Raw genomic sequence first — 19,201 nt, forward strand, 5'->3', positions numbered from 1 at the left:
CCCTTCCATTTTTACTGTGCTCTGCTTACAGTACACATTATTTCATATCATATCTGTGGACACTTAAATTCAAAGGAGCTTTATTGGCGTGAGAAAACATACTTACCAAAGCAAGTGTCACAAATAAAATAAAAACAGTTGAAAATGGGGAACATATAATACAGTTGGAGGGGATACAGCATTGTGCAAACAGAGCAATGTCGCATTGTGACATTTCTTATATATATACAGGGTATAAAGCTTTTGGAACAGCATTATTTTTTCTCAAAATGCTTTTAAAGGTTGCAGCTCTGTTTCATACTGTATGTGCAGTAGGTCTAGATGTCAATCCATGGTTTGTAGTCCTTAGGGTGGTTTGTTCCAGTTTCTGGCCTTTTGTCGCAACAGATTTTGCTGCCATGTTTGCACATTGTTGTATTTCTCACAGTAGGTATGGGAGTTTTTCCATCATTGGTCATGTTTTCAAACTCCCCTCGGGTGTGTGTAATATGTGGGACGTCTCTGATGTCTTGGTATAGTGGGCGCACTGGTAACATGATACACATATTGGCAGAGTGTAGTAGTAGTATGAAATATTTCATTGTTTTCAGAATGATTATTATGGTGCAGAAGAAATGGAGAGCCTGAAATCCTTGGTCTCCAGCCTGAACCAGCTGTTGGACCTTCATAGAAAGTACAACTGCCGACTGTCCCTCTCTGTCTTTGAGAAGGTGTGTGTAAATGAAACATTTCACTTGCAGCAATGTTCCACAATTGAAGCAGGGACTTGAATTTGGTTTGTTTACTAATATCTCTGAACTTCCTGGTGAACCTGGTAGGGAAGTGTTCGGAATGTGGTGTTTTTCATGCTGGATAAGGTGCCAGCACCAGAGCTCATCCCCGCCGCAGTAGACCGCACCATCCTGCCATATTGCTTGGAACATCAGATTCCTTTTGACGAGTTGCTCCTACAGTATATTAAGGTATTGACCAACCATAATCAGACCCATTGGGGGAAAAAACGCACCAAATTGCCAAAATGATTGTGCTGTAGTGAAGAGATTACATTTTGCATCTCTCTCTTTGATACTGATCTAGGATCTGCTGGAGCGCTGCAGTTCCCAGACCACAACCCTATTTACAGAGTGGGAGGCTAAAGCAGTGTCTGTATTGGGATGCATGACTGATACTGACGTGAGTTCTTGTTACCAAAGTTGTATCAACAGGAAACATTTACTGGTCTTAACAGGTCATGGCAATTATAAAACTATTGATAACTACTGTTGATTATTGAAATTTTAACTGAAGTTCCAATCTCCCATCATCTTAAGTTGTTAAATTGTCTGTATTGTATTTGTGTATAGTTGATGGTGGATGCTGTACTGGAGATCATGCAGAAGGCTGTGGTGCCTTGGAGTGAAGTGGTGGAGACGCTGGTGCAGCAGTACCTGGAGATGGAGGGACCCAAGTATGTCACCTACTGTATGACTTTATATGCAATGCACTATAATGTCATTTTGTAGTAATGTAGTAACCACCTGTTCGCATGACCCTCTGCAATGCTTTGTGGAGGAGGACAGTACAGTTCCCATACCATTCAGGTATGGGAATCAGCTCGAACTGATGGTTTAGAGGTGGTACCTCCTCAGAATGGCCGTAGGACCTCCCCTGAGAAAATGGAGGCTTTGCTGTGCTTTCATCACCTTGTTCAACCATATACCTCTGGATGAATAAACTTGAACCTGGTTCTTAATCTGATGCAATTAGCAAAGTCCAAAATAATATGTTCGCTTTATCTTTTTTTTACCATCTCCAGACAAGAGCTTTTGAAGGAGAGTTACCGTCTGATGGAGATTAGGAAACTGCTCCGAGGCTATGGGATTCGTAACTTCAACCTCTCCAACAACACTCAAATTATGGTATGATTTAGATGTTAATTTAACATCCATTGAATTATTTATTCCAGTTATCCATTAATGTAATGCAAGTTACTCAGGCACGACAGCCTTTGCTATGGATGCATTCATTTGAATCCAGAAAACTGTGATTTGTATTTCCCTAGACATTGATTCGATACATTATAAAGCAAGATCTCCCATCGTCTTTAGAGGACTCCATAAAGTTGGCTGAAGCATACAAACTTACAACTTCCCAGATACATTATTTGTATCTCATCCAGCTCATTGGCCAAGGCAAGGTATGTTAATCATCATTCATCTTTATTTTATGTTTTTTATCTGAAGTTGTGGCCTGTTAGTATCTAGGCTGGGATCAACTCGTTTTAAAGTTTTCTGATTTGTATTTGTTCTAATGGAAAGCTTGTGCTCCCAAAAATAAAGCACTATGAAACCAGGGGTATCATTGTGGTAGAGCCTATGCATAAACCTCTGAAATCTTAAGAATCTGTCAGGTTTCTTTAAATACCGGTATATGTTGTTTTGGCATTCATATGGCGGAACAATAACATTGCGACGCCCAACCAGATATGGCTAGTCGGTTTCAAACAAAAAACGCGTGGAAATTCAGGTGATGGAGTCTGGCGAGTATCTAATGGAAAATGGTGTGTTGTTCACAGACTGAGGCATGCATGACTCTCCTGAAGAAGCTGTCCTCTGCAGAGTTGGAGATTGTGATAGACCGTCTTACAACCTGGGCTAGACTCCAGCTGGAGGACAAAGATCACATATCCGATGAGGTGGGCAGATGTCATTTGCCAGCATGTAAATTCTATGACTTGTTTATTTAGTCTTTTCCATTTTCTAGAGATGCTGCTATCTAGAGTTTCATTTTCGATGCGATTACCGATATGGCAGAATCAATACCGATCCGATAGAACATATTTGATATATTTATATATGATATATATTTGATATATTTATATATGATATATAAATAAGTACAATAAAATAAATGCACATATTTATGATCGGTCATTTTCACCTAGATCCAATATATGTTCTTTTGCTGATATCGGGCCAATATCGAATCGGTGTCATCCATACCATTTTCTGTGTATTTTCTTTGTGAACATGCCGGTTAGTTTATTGTATTTAATGTTGCAGTTCAGCATTTTCACGTTCTGTGTTTTTGCATTCCAGAGAAACATCTTTTAAATTTGTTTAAGGAAAACAACATGTAGAACATTTTATTATTTTGCTGGTTGACAAAACTATCTGAAAATAGTGAGCAGGGACGGACCCAATACTGTGTGAAATGTTCCAATCATTCAGACAACGTATACTTCTAAAATGTCTATTCAACAGCACAAGAAGCATCAGATGGTTATTGCACACGTGATGGTGGAAGCATTACAATACATGCAGATCAACCAAATATGTAAGTCTACTTTTGTACTTCTAAAAGTTATAGGGGGATTTGAAGTTCACCTTTTAAATAATAACTTGTTCACGAAGATTGCATTTTATAATAATGTCATTTTCTCTTTCTCTGTAAAATACACTTCTCTAATCTCTTCTGTGCATCAAGACAAAGACAGAGCTTTCAAAATTAGATCATTTATGATTGTGTCATCATGTAAATGCCATGCTACAGCTACACTGTATGTATTGACCCTAGATTTTCATGTTTCCTGCAGCTGATACACTTAAAAGTCTGGAGTGTGAGAACAATCTAATCATGTTTAAGGCGATCGCCAACTTACAGGTACAGTATAGTAAGCTCCTTTTAAAAGATAACAGTCTCTGCCAGGTCAGAGGGTTGAAGGCCAGAGACTGTTTTAATGATAATTCCTCATAGGATCATTGGATTGATCATTCATTCAAACAGTAGGTTCGGTAATGACTAGTGAGCATAGCGTGTCTCACACAGTAATAAGTTCATTAATCAATTTGTATCCATTTGTAAATCCTTTTTGCTGTGTATACCAATTTGGTGTCATGGCTGGCTGCTGTGATCCAGTGGTCTCTTTAACGTTTTATTATTTATTTAATTTAATTATGTTATTATTATTATTTGTTTTGGTTCCGCTCTTAGCCTATCTCCTGTGTTTCATTATTAGTGTGGTTGGCCCACAGGGCAACCAGACTATTGTTCTTGTCTTTTTTTTTTTCCTCATCTGATGTAACCATTCACCCAATCAGACATCACGATATGTTGATGTCATCCTTTTTCCCCTATCTGATTGGCTCCCCATTAGAGTCAACGGCAACCACACTTGCAATTTTCAATTGCATCTTTCTAGTTACCGCTGTTGCTGCTGACACCTGAATCTCTGCATGAGGATTACATGTTGCTTGTTAAGCAACTTCAGGGCTTGATGATAATGCATTGATCATTCATTCAGGGGGTTGAAACTAAGGGCTGCTCCTGGCAGGCAAATAAAAAAATTGGGCAGGTGGTGTTTGCTTTCGGGTTGCCCAACCGGGCAAGTGTGAATTTGACACAACCGTATTTAGTTCACTATAACACAACACAAGATATCTGTCTAAACACCTGAGTAAACACCTTCAGTTGCCCTTGTGTATGCAATGTGCTGTATTAAAAAAAAAAAAGAAATCTACACATTCCAGGAGGACTTCGATATCTTCTTCACTCCCACCAATTATGCTGATCCCAAAGTCCGAAAGCAGATCCAGGAGTATCACATCATTGCCTATGAAAACACGCGCAATAGTCGTCTATCCAAGGGGAAGGTCACAGCCACCACAGTGGTGGCCAATGATCCTGATGGCAAGACCAAGACCATCTCAACCGAAGCTGGTCTGCATCGTCTGGGAAGGCAACTGCAGCGCACAGAATCGGAGCTGTGGTCTGACCTGGCCCTACGTGCCCTGGGGGTGGGCAAGGTGGATAAGGCCCTTAAGATCCTCAGGTCAGCAAATGTGTGGGTGGTTAAGGAATCAAGAGAAGGGAAGCAAGCTCGTCCTTGCTAATGCAAGGCTTAAAATATATATACCTGTATATTCCTAATTGTGTTGTCCACCCTGCAGACATTTGTTGCTCAAGATTGTTCCATACCATATCTTCTTGGAGACTTGTACCAGGCCGAAGACCTGTACCAGGCCACAGATAACTTGCCCAATATCATAATTGCCTTTGTATTGTAGATTGGCAGGGGCATAATCTGTCAACAGTGCCTAATTTAGAAACCTTGCAATGTTATTATGATAATATAAAACACTATATAGCACTTTTTTAAGTAGCCAAAGAAGCTTATTGATTGTTGACATTGGTGTGGGATGGGATGTAAACTCCACTAATTCTTTTTGAAATGTTGACGTGAAAAACTGGTATTCAAACCCAACTGAACTAGTGATGATAATCAATTTCCTAGAGCCAAACCGCCATCAAATCTTGAATTTGTGTTTTATAACTATTGTAAAATATGAATGAAAAGGCTCATGTCTTGTCTGTTATCTAATTTCTTCTACCCCAAACAGTGAGCTGTATGAGCACCACTGTAATCCCAGCACAGGACAGGTACTGTTCACTGCTGCCCAGAGGCTGTGTCAGATGTTAAATGTTGATGCGCCCATGGTGATCTCTGATGACTTGGACTTGCCAGCTGTCATCCACAACCTGGCCTGTCAGGCTGTAACTGTGTGCCACTCGGGTAAATAGCACTGGACCAATTGCATCCAGACTTACTGTACTTTAACCTGAGTTTCTGTGAAATGTGTTTGTTGATTCAGAGAAAAGTAGCATAGTGTAAAATATTATACAGAAAAGAGAAGGAACGATGGTATTATAAAAGAGTTAACACAGGATCAATGGTAAATTTCGTTGTACCACCCTGTGTTATGTTAACATGCAAATGATTAATAGAGCTGAACCTCCATTAAAAAGCAGCAGGTACTAAAGACACATATGTACATAGACTTTACATGGTTTACAGAAAATACCTAGTGATGAAATTATTTAAACAATTTTAACAAACAAAATGCCTGAAAGGAAAATGTGAAACTGGTTTCAGACCTGCTGCTGGATTGTTTGGAGCTGTGTAAGTGCACACGGACAGCGGTGGACGTCTACAATCAGTGCCAGTTGTCAGACAACTATGGGTTTATACCCAAGGTAAGCATCTCATGAGTTTCTGACAGCATTCTGTTGACTGTCCAAATGATGTCCTGGCCCTTTGATCTTTAAGTGGTGTTCACTGCAAATTTTTCATAGAATGATGACTTGTTTTTGTCTCTGGGCGAGACTAATCCATTCTCCGTTATTTTTCTGTGCTAGCCTGGGTGCCATCCAGCTTGCTCGGTTCCGTGATTTGTTTTGTGTCTCTCCGCATCACAGTCTGGAAAGCCTTGTATCTCCAAGGGGAGGTGGGACATAAAAAGCGTCTGGAACACAACCGCGGCTTCTGATTAGTCTGTGGTGCGTAGTCTGTGGTGCGGGGTGGGACAAATACATCAGTGTGTATTGGCTGGCTGACGCAGCTACCCTAACCCTACTCCGATTCGTTGGAACAACATCCAATCAGCAACGATGTTGCCTCGTCACAACTGACCTTCAGAAATACGAGTCAACTGATTTCTTTTCCAGACTGTGATGCGGAGAGACAAAACAAATCACGGAGTGAGCAGGATGGCACCCAGGCTATGTCTGTGCTATCCATGTTATAGGTTTTTAACCCGTCAACCTTATAATTGAATTTAGGCTAACTCATTTCATGTACTACAGACACCTACACCCCAAAAAACTCAAAGAACTAAACTAAGGGTATAGGGTATATTGTTTTGTGTGTAGTATTTTGTGCAAGGTTCAAACCATTTCACATGCTCAAATCTACACATAACAAATGAAAAGTAAAGTCTGTTTGTTTTAAATTGTGCTTTTTCCAAAGGATGCAACATTGGAAGCAGAAAATGATGGTTATTCCAGTTTCCAGGATCTTTTTAAAGAGGATTGCATTGTTCTGGACCCAGTGTCTGTACTACCAGTCCAGTATGAGATCACCAGCTGCTTGCTGCCTGTGTCACCAGGTAAACAAAATCTCTTTTAGCATTAGTGCCTGGATTTGTGAACCGTTTTATTTAGATATTTTGCAGTTGAGTTAATTTATCATATTATTTTTGCAGATAACAAGCTCTATCCACTGGACTGCTCTTGTCTGTCCCACTGTTCTTTTGAAAATGGTAATTACTTAAAATGACTTGCCGTCTTTAAAAAAGACTGTTACCAGGATTCATATTTGCTCTGCCAAAGTTGTGAGCCTTAGTTTTTATGTGGGATCATACCTGTCCCTCCTATAGATTGCAACTACCTGCAGCCTCTCCTGGGTCCCCTGTCTAACATGATGCAGATGCTGCAGGAGTGCAGTCAGTTGGAGCTGGCCCTTAGAGTACTGGTCAACTCCTCTGGCATCTGCTTGCAGCATGTTACTTCCAACCTAATGGACCCCAAGCTCAGCACACGGGTATGACCTGCAGCAGTATCAGTTGTGGTCCTACAGGTTGTGGCATCTGGACAACGGTATCTGTATCATGGGTATTGAATTATGTCCCTTTTCTCATTTCTCTTCTTTCAGCTTTATGGTGCCAACAAACTAATGCAGTACAATTCTTGCATGAAAGATCTACAGAAAACAACATTGTCCACTCTCAATGTGGTTGCTGTGGGCCTCTTGAACAAGGTGAGTTCCCTGTGATCTCGTGAAGAGGTTTTAGTAATGATGATCATTTGTATGTTTATTTTATCTTTCTATGAATTCCTTTGTTTGAAGGTATTGAACTGGAGAGTAGTGGATTGTGACTTGGCCATTGGACTCTGCACCCTTCTATCCAAAGCCGAAGTCTTCAAAATACTTTGGAAGATGATTGATAGCACCTGGCAAAACTACAGCAAAATCTTGGTATGGTGAAATGGTTTCATGTTTTTTGTCATTCACCCACAAAGAAAATGAAATGTTATGTTATAGATCAGTGGTTCTCAACCTTTTCAGGCCGCGACCCCCCAAATAATCATATTTTAACTGGGGTCCCCCAACCCCGACGAGCACGAGTTGAGGCATTACATTTTGTATAACACGGTTTTATTGTGAAAATAGCACATCTACATGTTCTCGCATGTAGATTTGTGAGCATGTAGATTTCACAATTTCTGCCTCTAATATTTGACAATTTGGACAATGTTTAATTTGTAATTTTAGAGGTATTAAAAAGTCCTTAAATTGTCACTTAATAAATGTGCAGATAGCCTATACACTTAAACTTTATGTTGGTTTGTTTACTGTTGAGTGAGAAAACAATGTTGCACATTAAGTTAATCATCTGGGGACCCTCAAAATAATTTTAGGACTCCCTGGGGTCCCTACCCACAGGTTGAGAACCACTGTCATAGATAAAGGCCAGATGTTAACACATACAACATAGTCCAAAGCATCATACCACACTGGAATAAAATGACAAGATAACCTTTCTGTTGATCTCCACTAACTGTTAAAGGTATAGTTATGTTTTCGCTCATCTCTCTCCATTCTTTTTTTTAAATCGGCACACGATTACTTAGAAATGTCAATTGGAAGTTTGTTAGCCTTGTTGCAGTGCCAGTAGGAACAAATTGAATACTTTTAATTTTCTAATGTCAGGCTGTGGCGAGGGTTGGAGCCCATCTCTGCCACTTGTATGAAGAGGAAGAGGAACAAGAGAAGTTTCACTCAGTCATCACAGATTCAGAGTGGGGCATCAAGCTGGGCAAATTAGGGGTTTGTATTAAAGATGAAACCCACATTTTATTATATTTATATTCACTTGCTCATTTCATATACTGTATGTTAACTGGCATAACTGGCTGCACTGTTGGAAATCACAAGCCGCAAGCTGTCTTTCTTAAACTTAAAAACGGCAACAGATATTTGCCCTAGGTAGATATAGATTTCAGAACTTATAAGTCATTTCCATGTAATTATATTAAAAAAGCAACTGATATTATTGTTGAGATATGGACTAGTATAAATATCAGAAGTTGTCCCTTTTATCTGTTGCCCTTTATTTAACCCCATGTCTTTTCCTGCTTGTAGATATCCATCCAGTCTGTTTTCCGCCAGCGTCCAGAGATGAAAAGTAATCTGATCCCAGTTCTGGTGAAGAACAGGAGCATCACACCTGACGTCATCCTCCAGTACTGCAGGTCTGCTGGCCAGCAGTTCATTGGTCTTCTTCACATCTGTATTGAATGTCTATTTCCATTATGTTATCCGTGTGTAACAGAGCTGTGTGCTCTGGGGGGTCCCCAAATGATTTTGGGGGGGTCCCCAGATGATTAAATTAATGTGCAACACTGTTTTCCCACTCAACAGTAAACAAACCAATATAAAGGTGATGTACTATAGAGGGTATCGGCACATTTCTAAAGTGACTATTTAAGGACTTTTTAAGACCTCTAAAATGAGAAATTAAACATTGGTAAAATTGCCAAATATTAGAGGCTGAAATTGTGAAAATAGCCAATCTACATGCTCACAACGCCTCGCAACGCGAGGTGTTGTGATTATGTAGATCTGCTATTTTCACAATAGAACCGTGTTATACAAAATGTAATTCCTCAACTCTTCTGGTCCCCAGTTAAAATATGATTATTTTGGGGGTCGCGGCATGAAAAGGTTGAGAACCACTAGATTAGATTGACACGTTCCCCTTTGCTTTCCGACAGCACCTTTGGTCTGGATCGAGATGGAGTGATCAACCGCTACATCACAACGCTGCTGCTACTGCAGGAGGACGACGAAGACGGTAGCGGTGCAGCCGGTGATCCTGGGCTGGGCCTGGAAGAGATGCAGCCTCTGAGCCATGCTGATGCCCTGGAACGTGTCCTGCAGATCATTCCCATGCTGCACAGCACCACCAACCTCACTGACAGCCTCAGTGCTGCCATGCTCAAGGTCTGTCATTGGGAGATTATATTCTACCGCTAATTTGTTTATTGTTTAGTCTTATTAACTGAATAAGTTCACTAGACTATTGATTATAGACCTTACCCGTTCGAAGATATGTGCTGCAAAATATGTGCAGAGTGTGGGTTATGGGGAAAGTAACTGTAACTGCATGGTGCGTGCGTGAGAATATGTGGGAGCATCATAATGTAAGGAGCAGCCCATGGAGGAGTGTATATTTATGATGGATACAAATGATTTAACAGCAAAATTAGGTGAATAGAAGTATGAGTATGTATGTGCTTGCTCCACATAATTTTTCCATACCCGTTGGAAGATGAGACACACATCACCCGTTGCATGCGTGACCCATGCAGAGAGAGAGAGAGAGAGAGAGAGAGACAGAGAGAGAGGGAGAGAGAGAGAGACTGCAACATTCCTAACTGTGAGAGAGGTGTGTGTAGGCCCAGGGCTACAGATCCCATGGCCTGGAGGAACGGACTGTAACCCTGACAACAGGCTGTAGAGCTGTAGAGCTGTAGAGTGAAGAAACGCTAATAAATAGCTAGAATTTGGGAAAAATGGAATTCGGGCTCCGTCACCGTGTGTATAATGCTAATGGCCAATGCCATGTTAAATTTGAGATCAGTCGCTGAAGCGAGTGAATAGATAATCCATTGTGTGAGTGACCTACTGACTGACTGACTGCTCTCCCTAATTAGTATATGGATTACAAAGGGCTCCCTAGATTTGTCATGTTCAGTCAGCCTTTTTTTATAGCTGGTGATTGTAAAATATTTTTTTATCAAACCCTGCTGCATGCTTATGTGATGTTTTTAGATAATGTCAATTTATTAGTTTCCATATGAAAAATGCCTTCCTCCCGCAGCTCAGTCCTTATAACTATGAGCGGATTGAAGTTGTGCTCAAGATCATACAGACAGCTGATGAGAATGTCACCAGCTTCTCAGTTAGTCAGGTATGGATTTTTATTATTTTCAGAGATTAGTGCAGTTAACATAATCATTTGATGTCTTTAAAAAAAAAGAGTCCATAAGCAATTGATGTCTTAACCATCTGCAGGCAATGGGCCTCATTCAGCACCTGAAGTCCTACACACGTATCTCACCTCCTTCAGACATAGAGAGCACCTATCTTTTGGAGAACGGCTTGGAGCCTACTCCCCTGTCCAAAAGCAGATTGCCCGTCCACCTGCTGATGCAGACCAATAATTTCTGGAAGATTATCTGTGAGTTGACTGCTAACCTCAAACACTGCTGCATTAGGTTGTCTGCACTGGTTGCCTGTTATTTTAGAACATCATGGCTTTCAATCCTTTTAATCCCCTTTGTGTTATTTTAATACATGCCTAACATTAACATTGTAAACTAATTTTATTGTTTTCGTAAATAATGAAATCCCAAAAGACGTATTTATTGCAGTGCACAGTGATCCCCATTAGATTTGTTTAGAATTCATCATTTGAACATTCAAATATTTCCTATATAGCTCCTGAGCTCAGTGAGGAGACCTTCCCTACTCTTCTCCTGATTAGCAAGCTTATGAAGGTACAGAATACAGATGTATACAACCTCAATACAATCTGATATGTGAATATTATTTGTTGTAATCTGTACATCCATTAGCTGAGCTATCAGATCTAATCTGTGCATTAATGGTGTGTCTTATGTTTACTCCAAGGTGAGTCGTGACAAGCTGTACATGTCTGCCGTGAACCACATCTTTGATAAGAGAATGAAGCCTCTGCTGTTGGAGCAGAGCAAGAAGGGCCAGAGGCATGTACACCACAAGGAGGCTTTCAAAGTGGCCAAGACGATAATGGAGTATATCCACTGCATAGAGAACCGAGAGTGGGCTGCTGCCACAGCCCATAGGATTGCTCAGGAACTGCCCCCAGGTCTGATCTGTCTGTTCATAACAGACACTTGACATAGCATTGCTTCATCTGTTTATACACATGCATTATATTTTCTCACTTGTATTTTATTTATAGGCCATGAGAAGACTCAGTCACTTCGGTTCTGCTTATCTCTTGGTGATAAATGGCTAAAGGACCCAAACATTGAGGTCAGTCTTCACAGTCGTAAGTTATTATTGATTGTAAATCTGTTTGGGTTTAATATTGTTGCTGGTCTTCTCGTGTGCAGGAGACGGCACGGGCCAAGGTTGAGTCCTTTTTGTCCAAGCTGAAGTTGCAGTTCCAGCGTTCAGCCACAGAGAACGTCATGATGGCCAGCCAGCTCAACAGCCCAGAGCTTCTTAAACTGACTGGGTTGCCAGCCAGACTGGTAGTCGCACTCTATGAGCACATCAGTGTGGAGCAGCGCTACAAGAATTCAATGAGTCAAGCCTATCCTGGCAAGTACCACTGCTATGACAAATACTAGGGGTGTAACGATATAGTAACTGCATTGAAAAATCACAATGATCTACTACCGTATATCGATATGCAAACAGCAAAATATTGTATTGTTTGGTTTTGTATCGTATCATTTTACAATGCAGATAAATGATCCGTATCGAATCATTTTGCAAAGCAAATAATAAATTGTATGGAACTACGTATTTGTACCTTTTATTTAGCAATTTTAAGAACAATTCAAAAGAGGGGTCTAATTACTTTTTCATTCCATATAGCTACTCTTGGTCTATCGATAAATGGGTGTAATCTCTGTTCATGTCAAGTTGCTGGTTTGTCCATATGTGTTGAAATACAATGTCCATGTATTTGCCAGAGAATCACTGTTTACTTATTTTATGTCCATAATATTAACATTTTTCCTTTAAAGAACTGCACTATTGACAAGTTTCACACACTTTAATTTCTTTGCTAAATAGTTACTATATCAATTTTAAATCATTGAATCGTATCGTCTTAAGTAAACCAATATCGTCCATGTATGTATCGTATTGCTGTTAAAATGTATCGGTACACCGCTAACAAATACTGAAACCACAATGCTACAATCATCTTTCATCATTAAACTAAGGATTTGTTTTCCATTTCCATATTTAGATCCTGGTCTCCCAACTGGGAGACAAATCTTCCCTGTTTTTAGAAAGCCTTAAATACGGACTAGAACTGATCATTTTTGCAAAAACAATCCCACAGTAGAGTTCCTATCTTGACATTTGTTGTATCTGTGGCTTTTGCCATCCAACTTGGCAGAATAAACAATGTCTGACTGCACAGTGTACATGAGTAGGTGGACATAACCTAATTCAAAATGTGTTTTTATTAAGATGATTTTTCTCTGTACAGACATTCATGCTGTATGTAAGGAAATAGCCACCATCAGCAAGGTGGATCTTGTGAAGATCCGAAATATGCTGTTGGAGAAGTGGATCTGTAAAACTGGCTCAGCCATGGCCCAGGTTTGTCTATAATTATGTCTTTTCAGGCTTGCATTTCTTACATTTCAAATGATCAGATAACTGCAATGGTTATTATTCATCTCCTTTTTTATTTTGCCTATGTTACAGTATGCATTTCTGTAAAGTCTGCAGTGTTGAGTCACTGACTAAAGGTTATTTTTCCTTTTTTTGTGAAGGACATCAACAGTCAAGAATGTGTTGGCAACATTGAGGAAGACCCAGATTTAATGAGGTACAGGCATTTTGTAGTGTGTAGCTGTGTGCTGTCAGTAGTTTTGTAGTCTTATCAGTTCCAAATTGGTGAAGCAATTGAAAAATCCACAAGAAGGTGAAGCCACCCTGTTGCAGCTTCATAATGCTATTTAAAAGACTTGAGACTTTGCTTATCGGTCTACTAAAGCAAACTACAGCCAACTACTTATGTTTGCTTCTCTGCTTAATCATCGATATGAACTGCACTCGAACCTTATAGTAACTGTATTAGTGTATGTTCGCAATATTTCACCTTTTATTCTGCCTACAGGGCTTTTTCAGCTGAAAATTTAAGACACAACATTCATTTCCACTATCACTTCCACTATTATGGAAGTATATCAGACACAATTTATTGTGATTGGTCAGCGGATTAAAAGTGGTCTCTCAAAAAGTTAAACTGTTCTCAACTTTTGACCGTGCCTTTTAAAGGTGGAGGCTTTGCAGTCGTCGCCTTTTTCTCATAGGTGTAATAGAAAATTGCTGTACTCATTGTTGCCTATGTTGTTCAGGGTGGTGCATCTGCTGAAGGCTTACCCCATGGACACTGCTGTCGGCCTGCTGAGCCCCTTATTGTCTGTGGAAACATGGGTGAGTAATTATGTGGGATGAATCAAGTTTGGATGAAAGGTCACGTACCTGAATTATCATGAAATCATAACATTTTGAATGTTCCTGATTGCATGATTTAATTCCTTGTTCAGCCGCATGGCAATTCTGGACCTCGTCTAACCTTCTGCCACCGGAGTCGAGCCTTGCTTTGTCTCATCCACCTGGCGGATGCTGCCACACTGGAGTCCCAGCTACAGATCCCCTCTACAAAGCTTAAGTACCGGTAAGTTATTTGGTCAAAGATCAAATCATGTATATATGGGAATGTTTATAATGCAGAAGGCATATGCAAGGTGTGTGATCAGTGACACTCCTAGCCAAAAGATATCCTCATTGCTGCTTGCCTGAGGTTAGGCAATGATGAATGCCAGGTGATCATATGTATACCACATAACATAGCCATCATTGTATTTATTTAAAAATGCATCAAGAACATAGCTTTTAATCAACACTTCACTTTTGGCTTGCACTGATTGGTCAGCTTTTCTTTTTTTTCCCCTTCGCTTTCCTAAGCGGGTCTCCATCCAGAATCAATGAGGGTACATTTAGTATAATCAAATTATTGTCTTGAATGCGACAAAAACAAAAAATATTATTGAGCTCAAGTCTCCATGGGGTGAGTAATCGATAGAAAAAGTCTTTTTGGGGGTGAACTACTCCTTTAACACAAGCCCAAAGGGTTCTTTTTTCTAGTAGCATTGAATCAACTTTTGGTTTGTGCTGAGTGGGAATGCGATTGTATAATGCCTTGTTAAGATACAACAGCTGACCAATCAACACAAGCTCATCGCTTTCTGGTCCTTTTATCACTACCCTTGTCCAGGGCAATGAAGTTCTGAAAATATACAGATTACCACCCAGGCATTTGTTGTTGCCCAGGTATATCCAACCAAACAAAATGCTATATTCTATCTGAACACAAAGGTACTAAAGACATTCAGTGGACCATCTACGGTTGCCATTTTCCTCTCTTTGCGTAGATATCTTTGCGCCTGGATGATTGGTCCTGAACTTGGATATAGATTCGGGATTTCCCTTATTATATAATAAGAATATTTGAGTTCTTTCTGTTTAACAGTGGTGTTGGGTCTTATTCACTGATGTGTCCCATGCAGGTACTACCTGAAGTGTTACATCTATGTCTCCCGTCTGGAGACCTTAAACATTCCTTATACTGTGGAGTCATTCCTCTCCAGTCCCAAAGAGGGCATGATCAAGGGGTTGTGGAAGAACCACAGTCACGAACCACAGGTGCTGTACCACTGGAAGCATGAGCCTATTTTGTAAGGGTGTAAGGCAGGGGTCTTCAACATTTTCAGGCCAAGGACCCCTTAGATGAGAGAGAGATGAAGCAGGGACCCCCTCAATCTTATAGATTCCTTATAGTTTCATCGTTTGACACCACGATCGTCAGTGTATTTTGGATTCATGTCAATTTGTGTTTTCAGATATGTAACCACTTGAACTGCCAATACTTAATATTAATAAACTTTACCTTTCTGTATCTGTACTTAGTCTGCTCTTTTCCCCTCTACACCAAACCTCTGCTAAAAATAGCCGATCCACAAGCTCACGCCTCGCGCTGAGAGGCGTGAGCTTGTAGATTGGCTATTTTTAGCTAAGTTCTCAGAATATGGACACTAGTGTTCAAGTGGTTAATATAAAATTCACTTTTTGGAGGACCCCCTGTAGTAACTCTGAGGACCCCTGTTGAGGACCCATGGTGTAGGGGTTTTAAGTGATATATGTACATGTATGTGGCTGTGTATAGACATTAACTGAAGTAGTCTCTCCGCAGGCTGTGCACTTGGTAGCAGATCTTTGTCTGGAGTACCAAGTGTTTGATCCTCAGCTGTGGAACGGTTTACTGCAGAAGCTGCTAAGCTTCAACATGGTGAGAAGATGAAGTCTGAACTAAATTAAAGAATGATATTTTCATGAAAAAAAATGAATCTTACATGAATCCTGGACACATTTAGCCATAGACACTGCTTTAATTGGTCAAACATCTGTCAAGACATTGAGGAGCACTAGAATAACACATTTTTAAAACGTTTTCTACTATGCCAACACCACTACATAATCCTACTCTTCTTTTTGTAAGTGAGTGATTAGTTTAATCCCTACTGTTCTTTGAACTTTTTATTTTTCTACAGATCAGCCACCTCCAGAAGGTGCTGGAGGCATTAGCAGCTGTTCCCTCTCTGTGGCAGGTAATTCAATATAGATCTCAACAAACTCACACAAGAATGTACTAAGTTGTGTTTACTGGGGGCTTATGGAATTACATTCAGCAGATGCAAACCTGCCCAGGTGGTATTGTTTGTAACACAGAAGCAGTACGTCCTTCTCATAATTAAAATGTATTCACATTTATTATTCACACAAATGGAGTTCGTTAAAGCCAGTTAGTTTGCAGCATTTTATATAAAAATGTAATAAGCTCTTGTGACGTTTCATTGTCCACACAGATCTCCTGTTTTTCCCGAATCTGGAGGAGCATGATACTGGCACCCTTTGTCACAGGTATCACGTCACAACGGCCACCAGCCTCTGTTGCAGTTAAATCTTTAAATGTTTAATGTGTGAAAATAACTGACGTGCTTGCGGTTATTTCTTTGGTTGCTTTGATTGTCACAGCATCTGTTCCATTGAGTCCCGATCAACAGGCCACCCTCCACAGGACTTTTGCCCTTCTCCTCAAGTAAGCTCTATTGAAACGTTTCTTGTTGCCGGTCATTCCAGACATGGTGGGCAGACATGTCACTGGATAAATCAATGAATGGGTTCATGGGACAGCAGTGACCTGAATCATGGGTAGTAATGTGTCCCGTCTTGGCCGTTGTTTCAACAGGTGTCCGTTCCTATTGAATCTGGATCTGATAGGAATTGCCAACCGCTTTGCCCAGTTTGGTCTGTCAGCCTTTGCACTGGGATGTCTCCTCCTCATCCCCTGTGCCAGGAAAAAGGAACAGCAGATCCAGGTGACTCATTAACACATTATTTGGCCAATTTCCGCCTCCCTGAACGCTCGCCGCTCTTTGACAATGAATTACTAGACATGTGTAAGTGTAAGTTTGTATTGTAGTGTGTAATTCAGCTTAATTTTTTTTATGGTTTCATTAATCTTTCATTATGTTGTCATCTGTTAAATCAATTTATTTTTTAAATTGGCATTTAATATCAATTTATTCTCTCACAAAGGATAACTTGATGTCCACAACTGTCTTTTTGCTATTTGCAGGGTTTCCTTTCTCGCTCCAACCCTGTGACCATACTGGAGCAAGTAGAAGAGCTTATGAACAGTGGAGAGTTGGCTGGAATACCATTGCAGGTTATATGCTGTCATTGCATCTTGCATTATTATCCCCTGCATTCTCTTCTCTAAATTTGAGATTGATTAGTGTTTCAAAATTACCTTGTTAGATTGCTCTTGTTAAATAGAATTAATGTCTATAATACTGTTGTGCTGATTTGCAATTATAGATACTGTATATAGATAAAAAATACATTTTATTGGTCCCTTGAGGGGAAATTCAGTCCATGAAAATTACAGCAGTCATAAAAACAGAACACATTATAAGAGAACACAGCACATTAGTGGGGCCAGAGTAACATTAACATTTGGTCTCTGGACCGGGGCAAACGTTGGGTCTGCCCAGTGTTAAATAAGGGATAGTGTAGATCCAGATCATCCTTACTCCATACTGAATGATCTGTTTTCTCAACTAAAACCTAACCACATGAGTTTAAACCAACTTAAATTAAACTGCTGTAGGTTGATTTGACGATTTGGTTTGAAACAATTTTGTCGTTACACTGTTGTACTGATCAAAACCTGTATTTTGTTGTACTGATCAAAACCTGTATTTTGTGCATTTCTACCTCCCCAGATCAAAGACACAGTGTTGACATTCAACCAAAGGGCAGCAGCATAAGGTGCTGAAGACTGAGGGAGCACTTCAAGTAGGACTAGGTCCTACAGGGTAGAGGCAGGGTTTGTGATGTTAATATTTGTATTAAAATGGTGCATCTATATAGCACCTCTTTACAATGTGCATTTATTACATTCACGCATTCACACACCCACGACAGAGGAACCATGAAAGGTACAGCTTTGACACTTAACACAGGGGGAACCAGAAATCAATTTGGGGTACTTCACTGCCACTCTTTCTATTGTAAATATAACACAAGAATAAATGTTTCTCAAAAAAACGTGAATCAAACTGGGAAATTCTTTGAAGAACAGATATTCCATTATGATTTAAATTTTTTGTGTATGCATTATGCACATTGCCAACCAGCTTTTACACAGTTGGAGTATGGGTAACTATGTACAGTACAGCATAGGCCTCAAGTCTGTGGGTGCTGTGGGGTTGCGGCACCCCGCAGAGTGCTCCTATAGCTTATTAGCGTGTATGCAAACGGGCGGGGGGTAGCGCTCGATATGGCTTCAGCCCCTCCCCCCCCCCCCCCCCCCGGCGTGTGGACAAAACTTGGCGCCTCCGCAGTACAGTCAATCGACTACAGGGAATATAATGAGGAAGTAGGATGAAATGCATGGCAGTGAACGGAGCCAGCTGGATCAGCTCATGAACAAAACTATTTATGAATGACTGAGACCTTTGTCATATAATCGGTTCAGGAATATAAAAGACATATCACAGGTATTTTTACAATCACTTGCTTTTTGATGTGCACAGTACATAAAAAAATATTTTTATTGAGGGATCTAAACAGCCGCAGGTATAGTTTCTGTCTCAGAGCTATTACGAGATTTGGTTTCCAGACAGGAAATGGTGGGTCTTGCGGTATTAGCTTTTACAGAAACATACTTTGTTCTCTTTAGATACCTCTAGTGTACAGTACACACCGAAAAGCAACACAGCAGAAAACAATGTGTGACATGTTTTCTTTTATTTTCCTGAGCCGAGTATTTTATAGAGATCTCTCGTTCCGAAATAGTGTTTATTCATAAGCTGTCCAGCCGGCTCTCAGACTCCAATGTTATTCACTGAACTTCCGGTGTTGATTTGCCACAGAGTTTGACGAGAATGTGCAGACTGGAATTGCAGGGTAGAGAAAATGACGTTAATGACTTTTCCTTTCAAGACGTTCATTGGAGAA

The 19,201-nt window shown here is 40.2% G+C and overlaps 1 protein-coding gene across 1 annotated transcript in view; it reads left to right on the plus strand.

Annotated features, from left to right (window-relative positions):
- Window positions 1-18,072, plus strand: part of kntc1 (kinetochore associated 1) — a 29,744-nt gene extending 11,672 nt beyond the window's left edge. Inside the window, exons 23-60 of the mRNA XM_080737954.1 lie at window positions 591-710; window positions 819-962; window positions 1,078-1,173; window positions 1,344-1,447; window positions 1,796-1,898; window positions 2,042-2,176; window positions 2,555-2,674; window positions 3,243-3,315; window positions 3,575-3,642; window positions 4,509-4,810; window positions 5,379-5,551; window positions 5,912-6,012; window positions 6,785-6,923; window positions 7,020-7,076; window positions 7,194-7,357; window positions 7,469-7,573; window positions 7,664-7,792; window positions 8,528-8,644; window positions 8,960-9,069; window positions 9,592-9,820; window positions 10,701-10,790; window positions 10,895-11,060; window positions 11,321-11,379; window positions 11,513-11,729; window positions 11,826-11,899; window positions 11,980-12,190; window positions 13,095-13,207; window positions 13,384-13,439; window positions 13,972-14,050; window positions 14,164-14,294; window positions 15,187-15,322; window positions 15,870-15,965; window positions 16,228-16,284; window positions 16,543-16,597; window positions 16,712-16,775; window positions 16,926-17,055; window positions 17,316-17,405; window positions 17,965-18,072. Coding sequence (XP_080594080.1) covers window positions 591-710; window positions 819-962; window positions 1,078-1,173; window positions 1,344-1,447; window positions 1,796-1,898; window positions 2,042-2,176; window positions 2,555-2,674; window positions 3,243-3,315; window positions 3,575-3,642; window positions 4,509-4,810; window positions 5,379-5,551; window positions 5,912-6,012; window positions 6,785-6,923; window positions 7,020-7,076; window positions 7,194-7,357; window positions 7,469-7,573; window positions 7,664-7,792; window positions 8,528-8,644; window positions 8,960-9,069; window positions 9,592-9,820; window positions 10,701-10,790; window positions 10,895-11,060; window positions 11,321-11,379; window positions 11,513-11,729; window positions 11,826-11,899; window positions 11,980-12,190; window positions 13,095-13,207; window positions 13,384-13,439; window positions 13,972-14,050; window positions 14,164-14,294; window positions 15,187-15,322; window positions 15,870-15,965; window positions 16,228-16,284; window positions 16,543-16,597; window positions 16,712-16,775; window positions 16,926-17,055; window positions 17,316-17,405; window positions 17,965-18,009 — 4,458 coding nt within the window. The 3' untranslated portion in view covers window positions 18,010-18,072. The remainder of the gene's footprint in view (window positions 1-590; window positions 711-818; window positions 963-1,077; window positions 1,174-1,343; window positions 1,448-1,795; window positions 1,899-2,041; window positions 2,177-2,554; window positions 2,675-3,242; window positions 3,316-3,574; window positions 3,643-4,508; window positions 4,811-5,378; window positions 5,552-5,911; window positions 6,013-6,784; window positions 6,924-7,019; window positions 7,077-7,193; window positions 7,358-7,468; window positions 7,574-7,663; window positions 7,793-8,527; window positions 8,645-8,959; window positions 9,070-9,591; window positions 9,821-10,700; window positions 10,791-10,894; window positions 11,061-11,320; window positions 11,380-11,512; window positions 11,730-11,825; window positions 11,900-11,979; window positions 12,191-13,094; window positions 13,208-13,383; window positions 13,440-13,971; window positions 14,051-14,163; window positions 14,295-15,186; window positions 15,323-15,869; window positions 15,966-16,227; window positions 16,285-16,542; window positions 16,598-16,711; window positions 16,776-16,925; window positions 17,056-17,315; window positions 17,406-17,964) is intronic.
- The last annotated feature ends 1,129 nt before the right edge of the window (window positions 18,073-19,201 follow it).

Source organism: Nannobrachium achirus (assembly GCF_963921795.1).
Source record: "Nannobrachium achirus genome assembly, chromosome: 12".
Taxonomy (NCBI): domain Eukaryota; kingdom Metazoa; phylum Chordata; class Actinopteri; order Myctophiformes; family Myctophidae; genus Nannobrachium; species Nannobrachium achirus.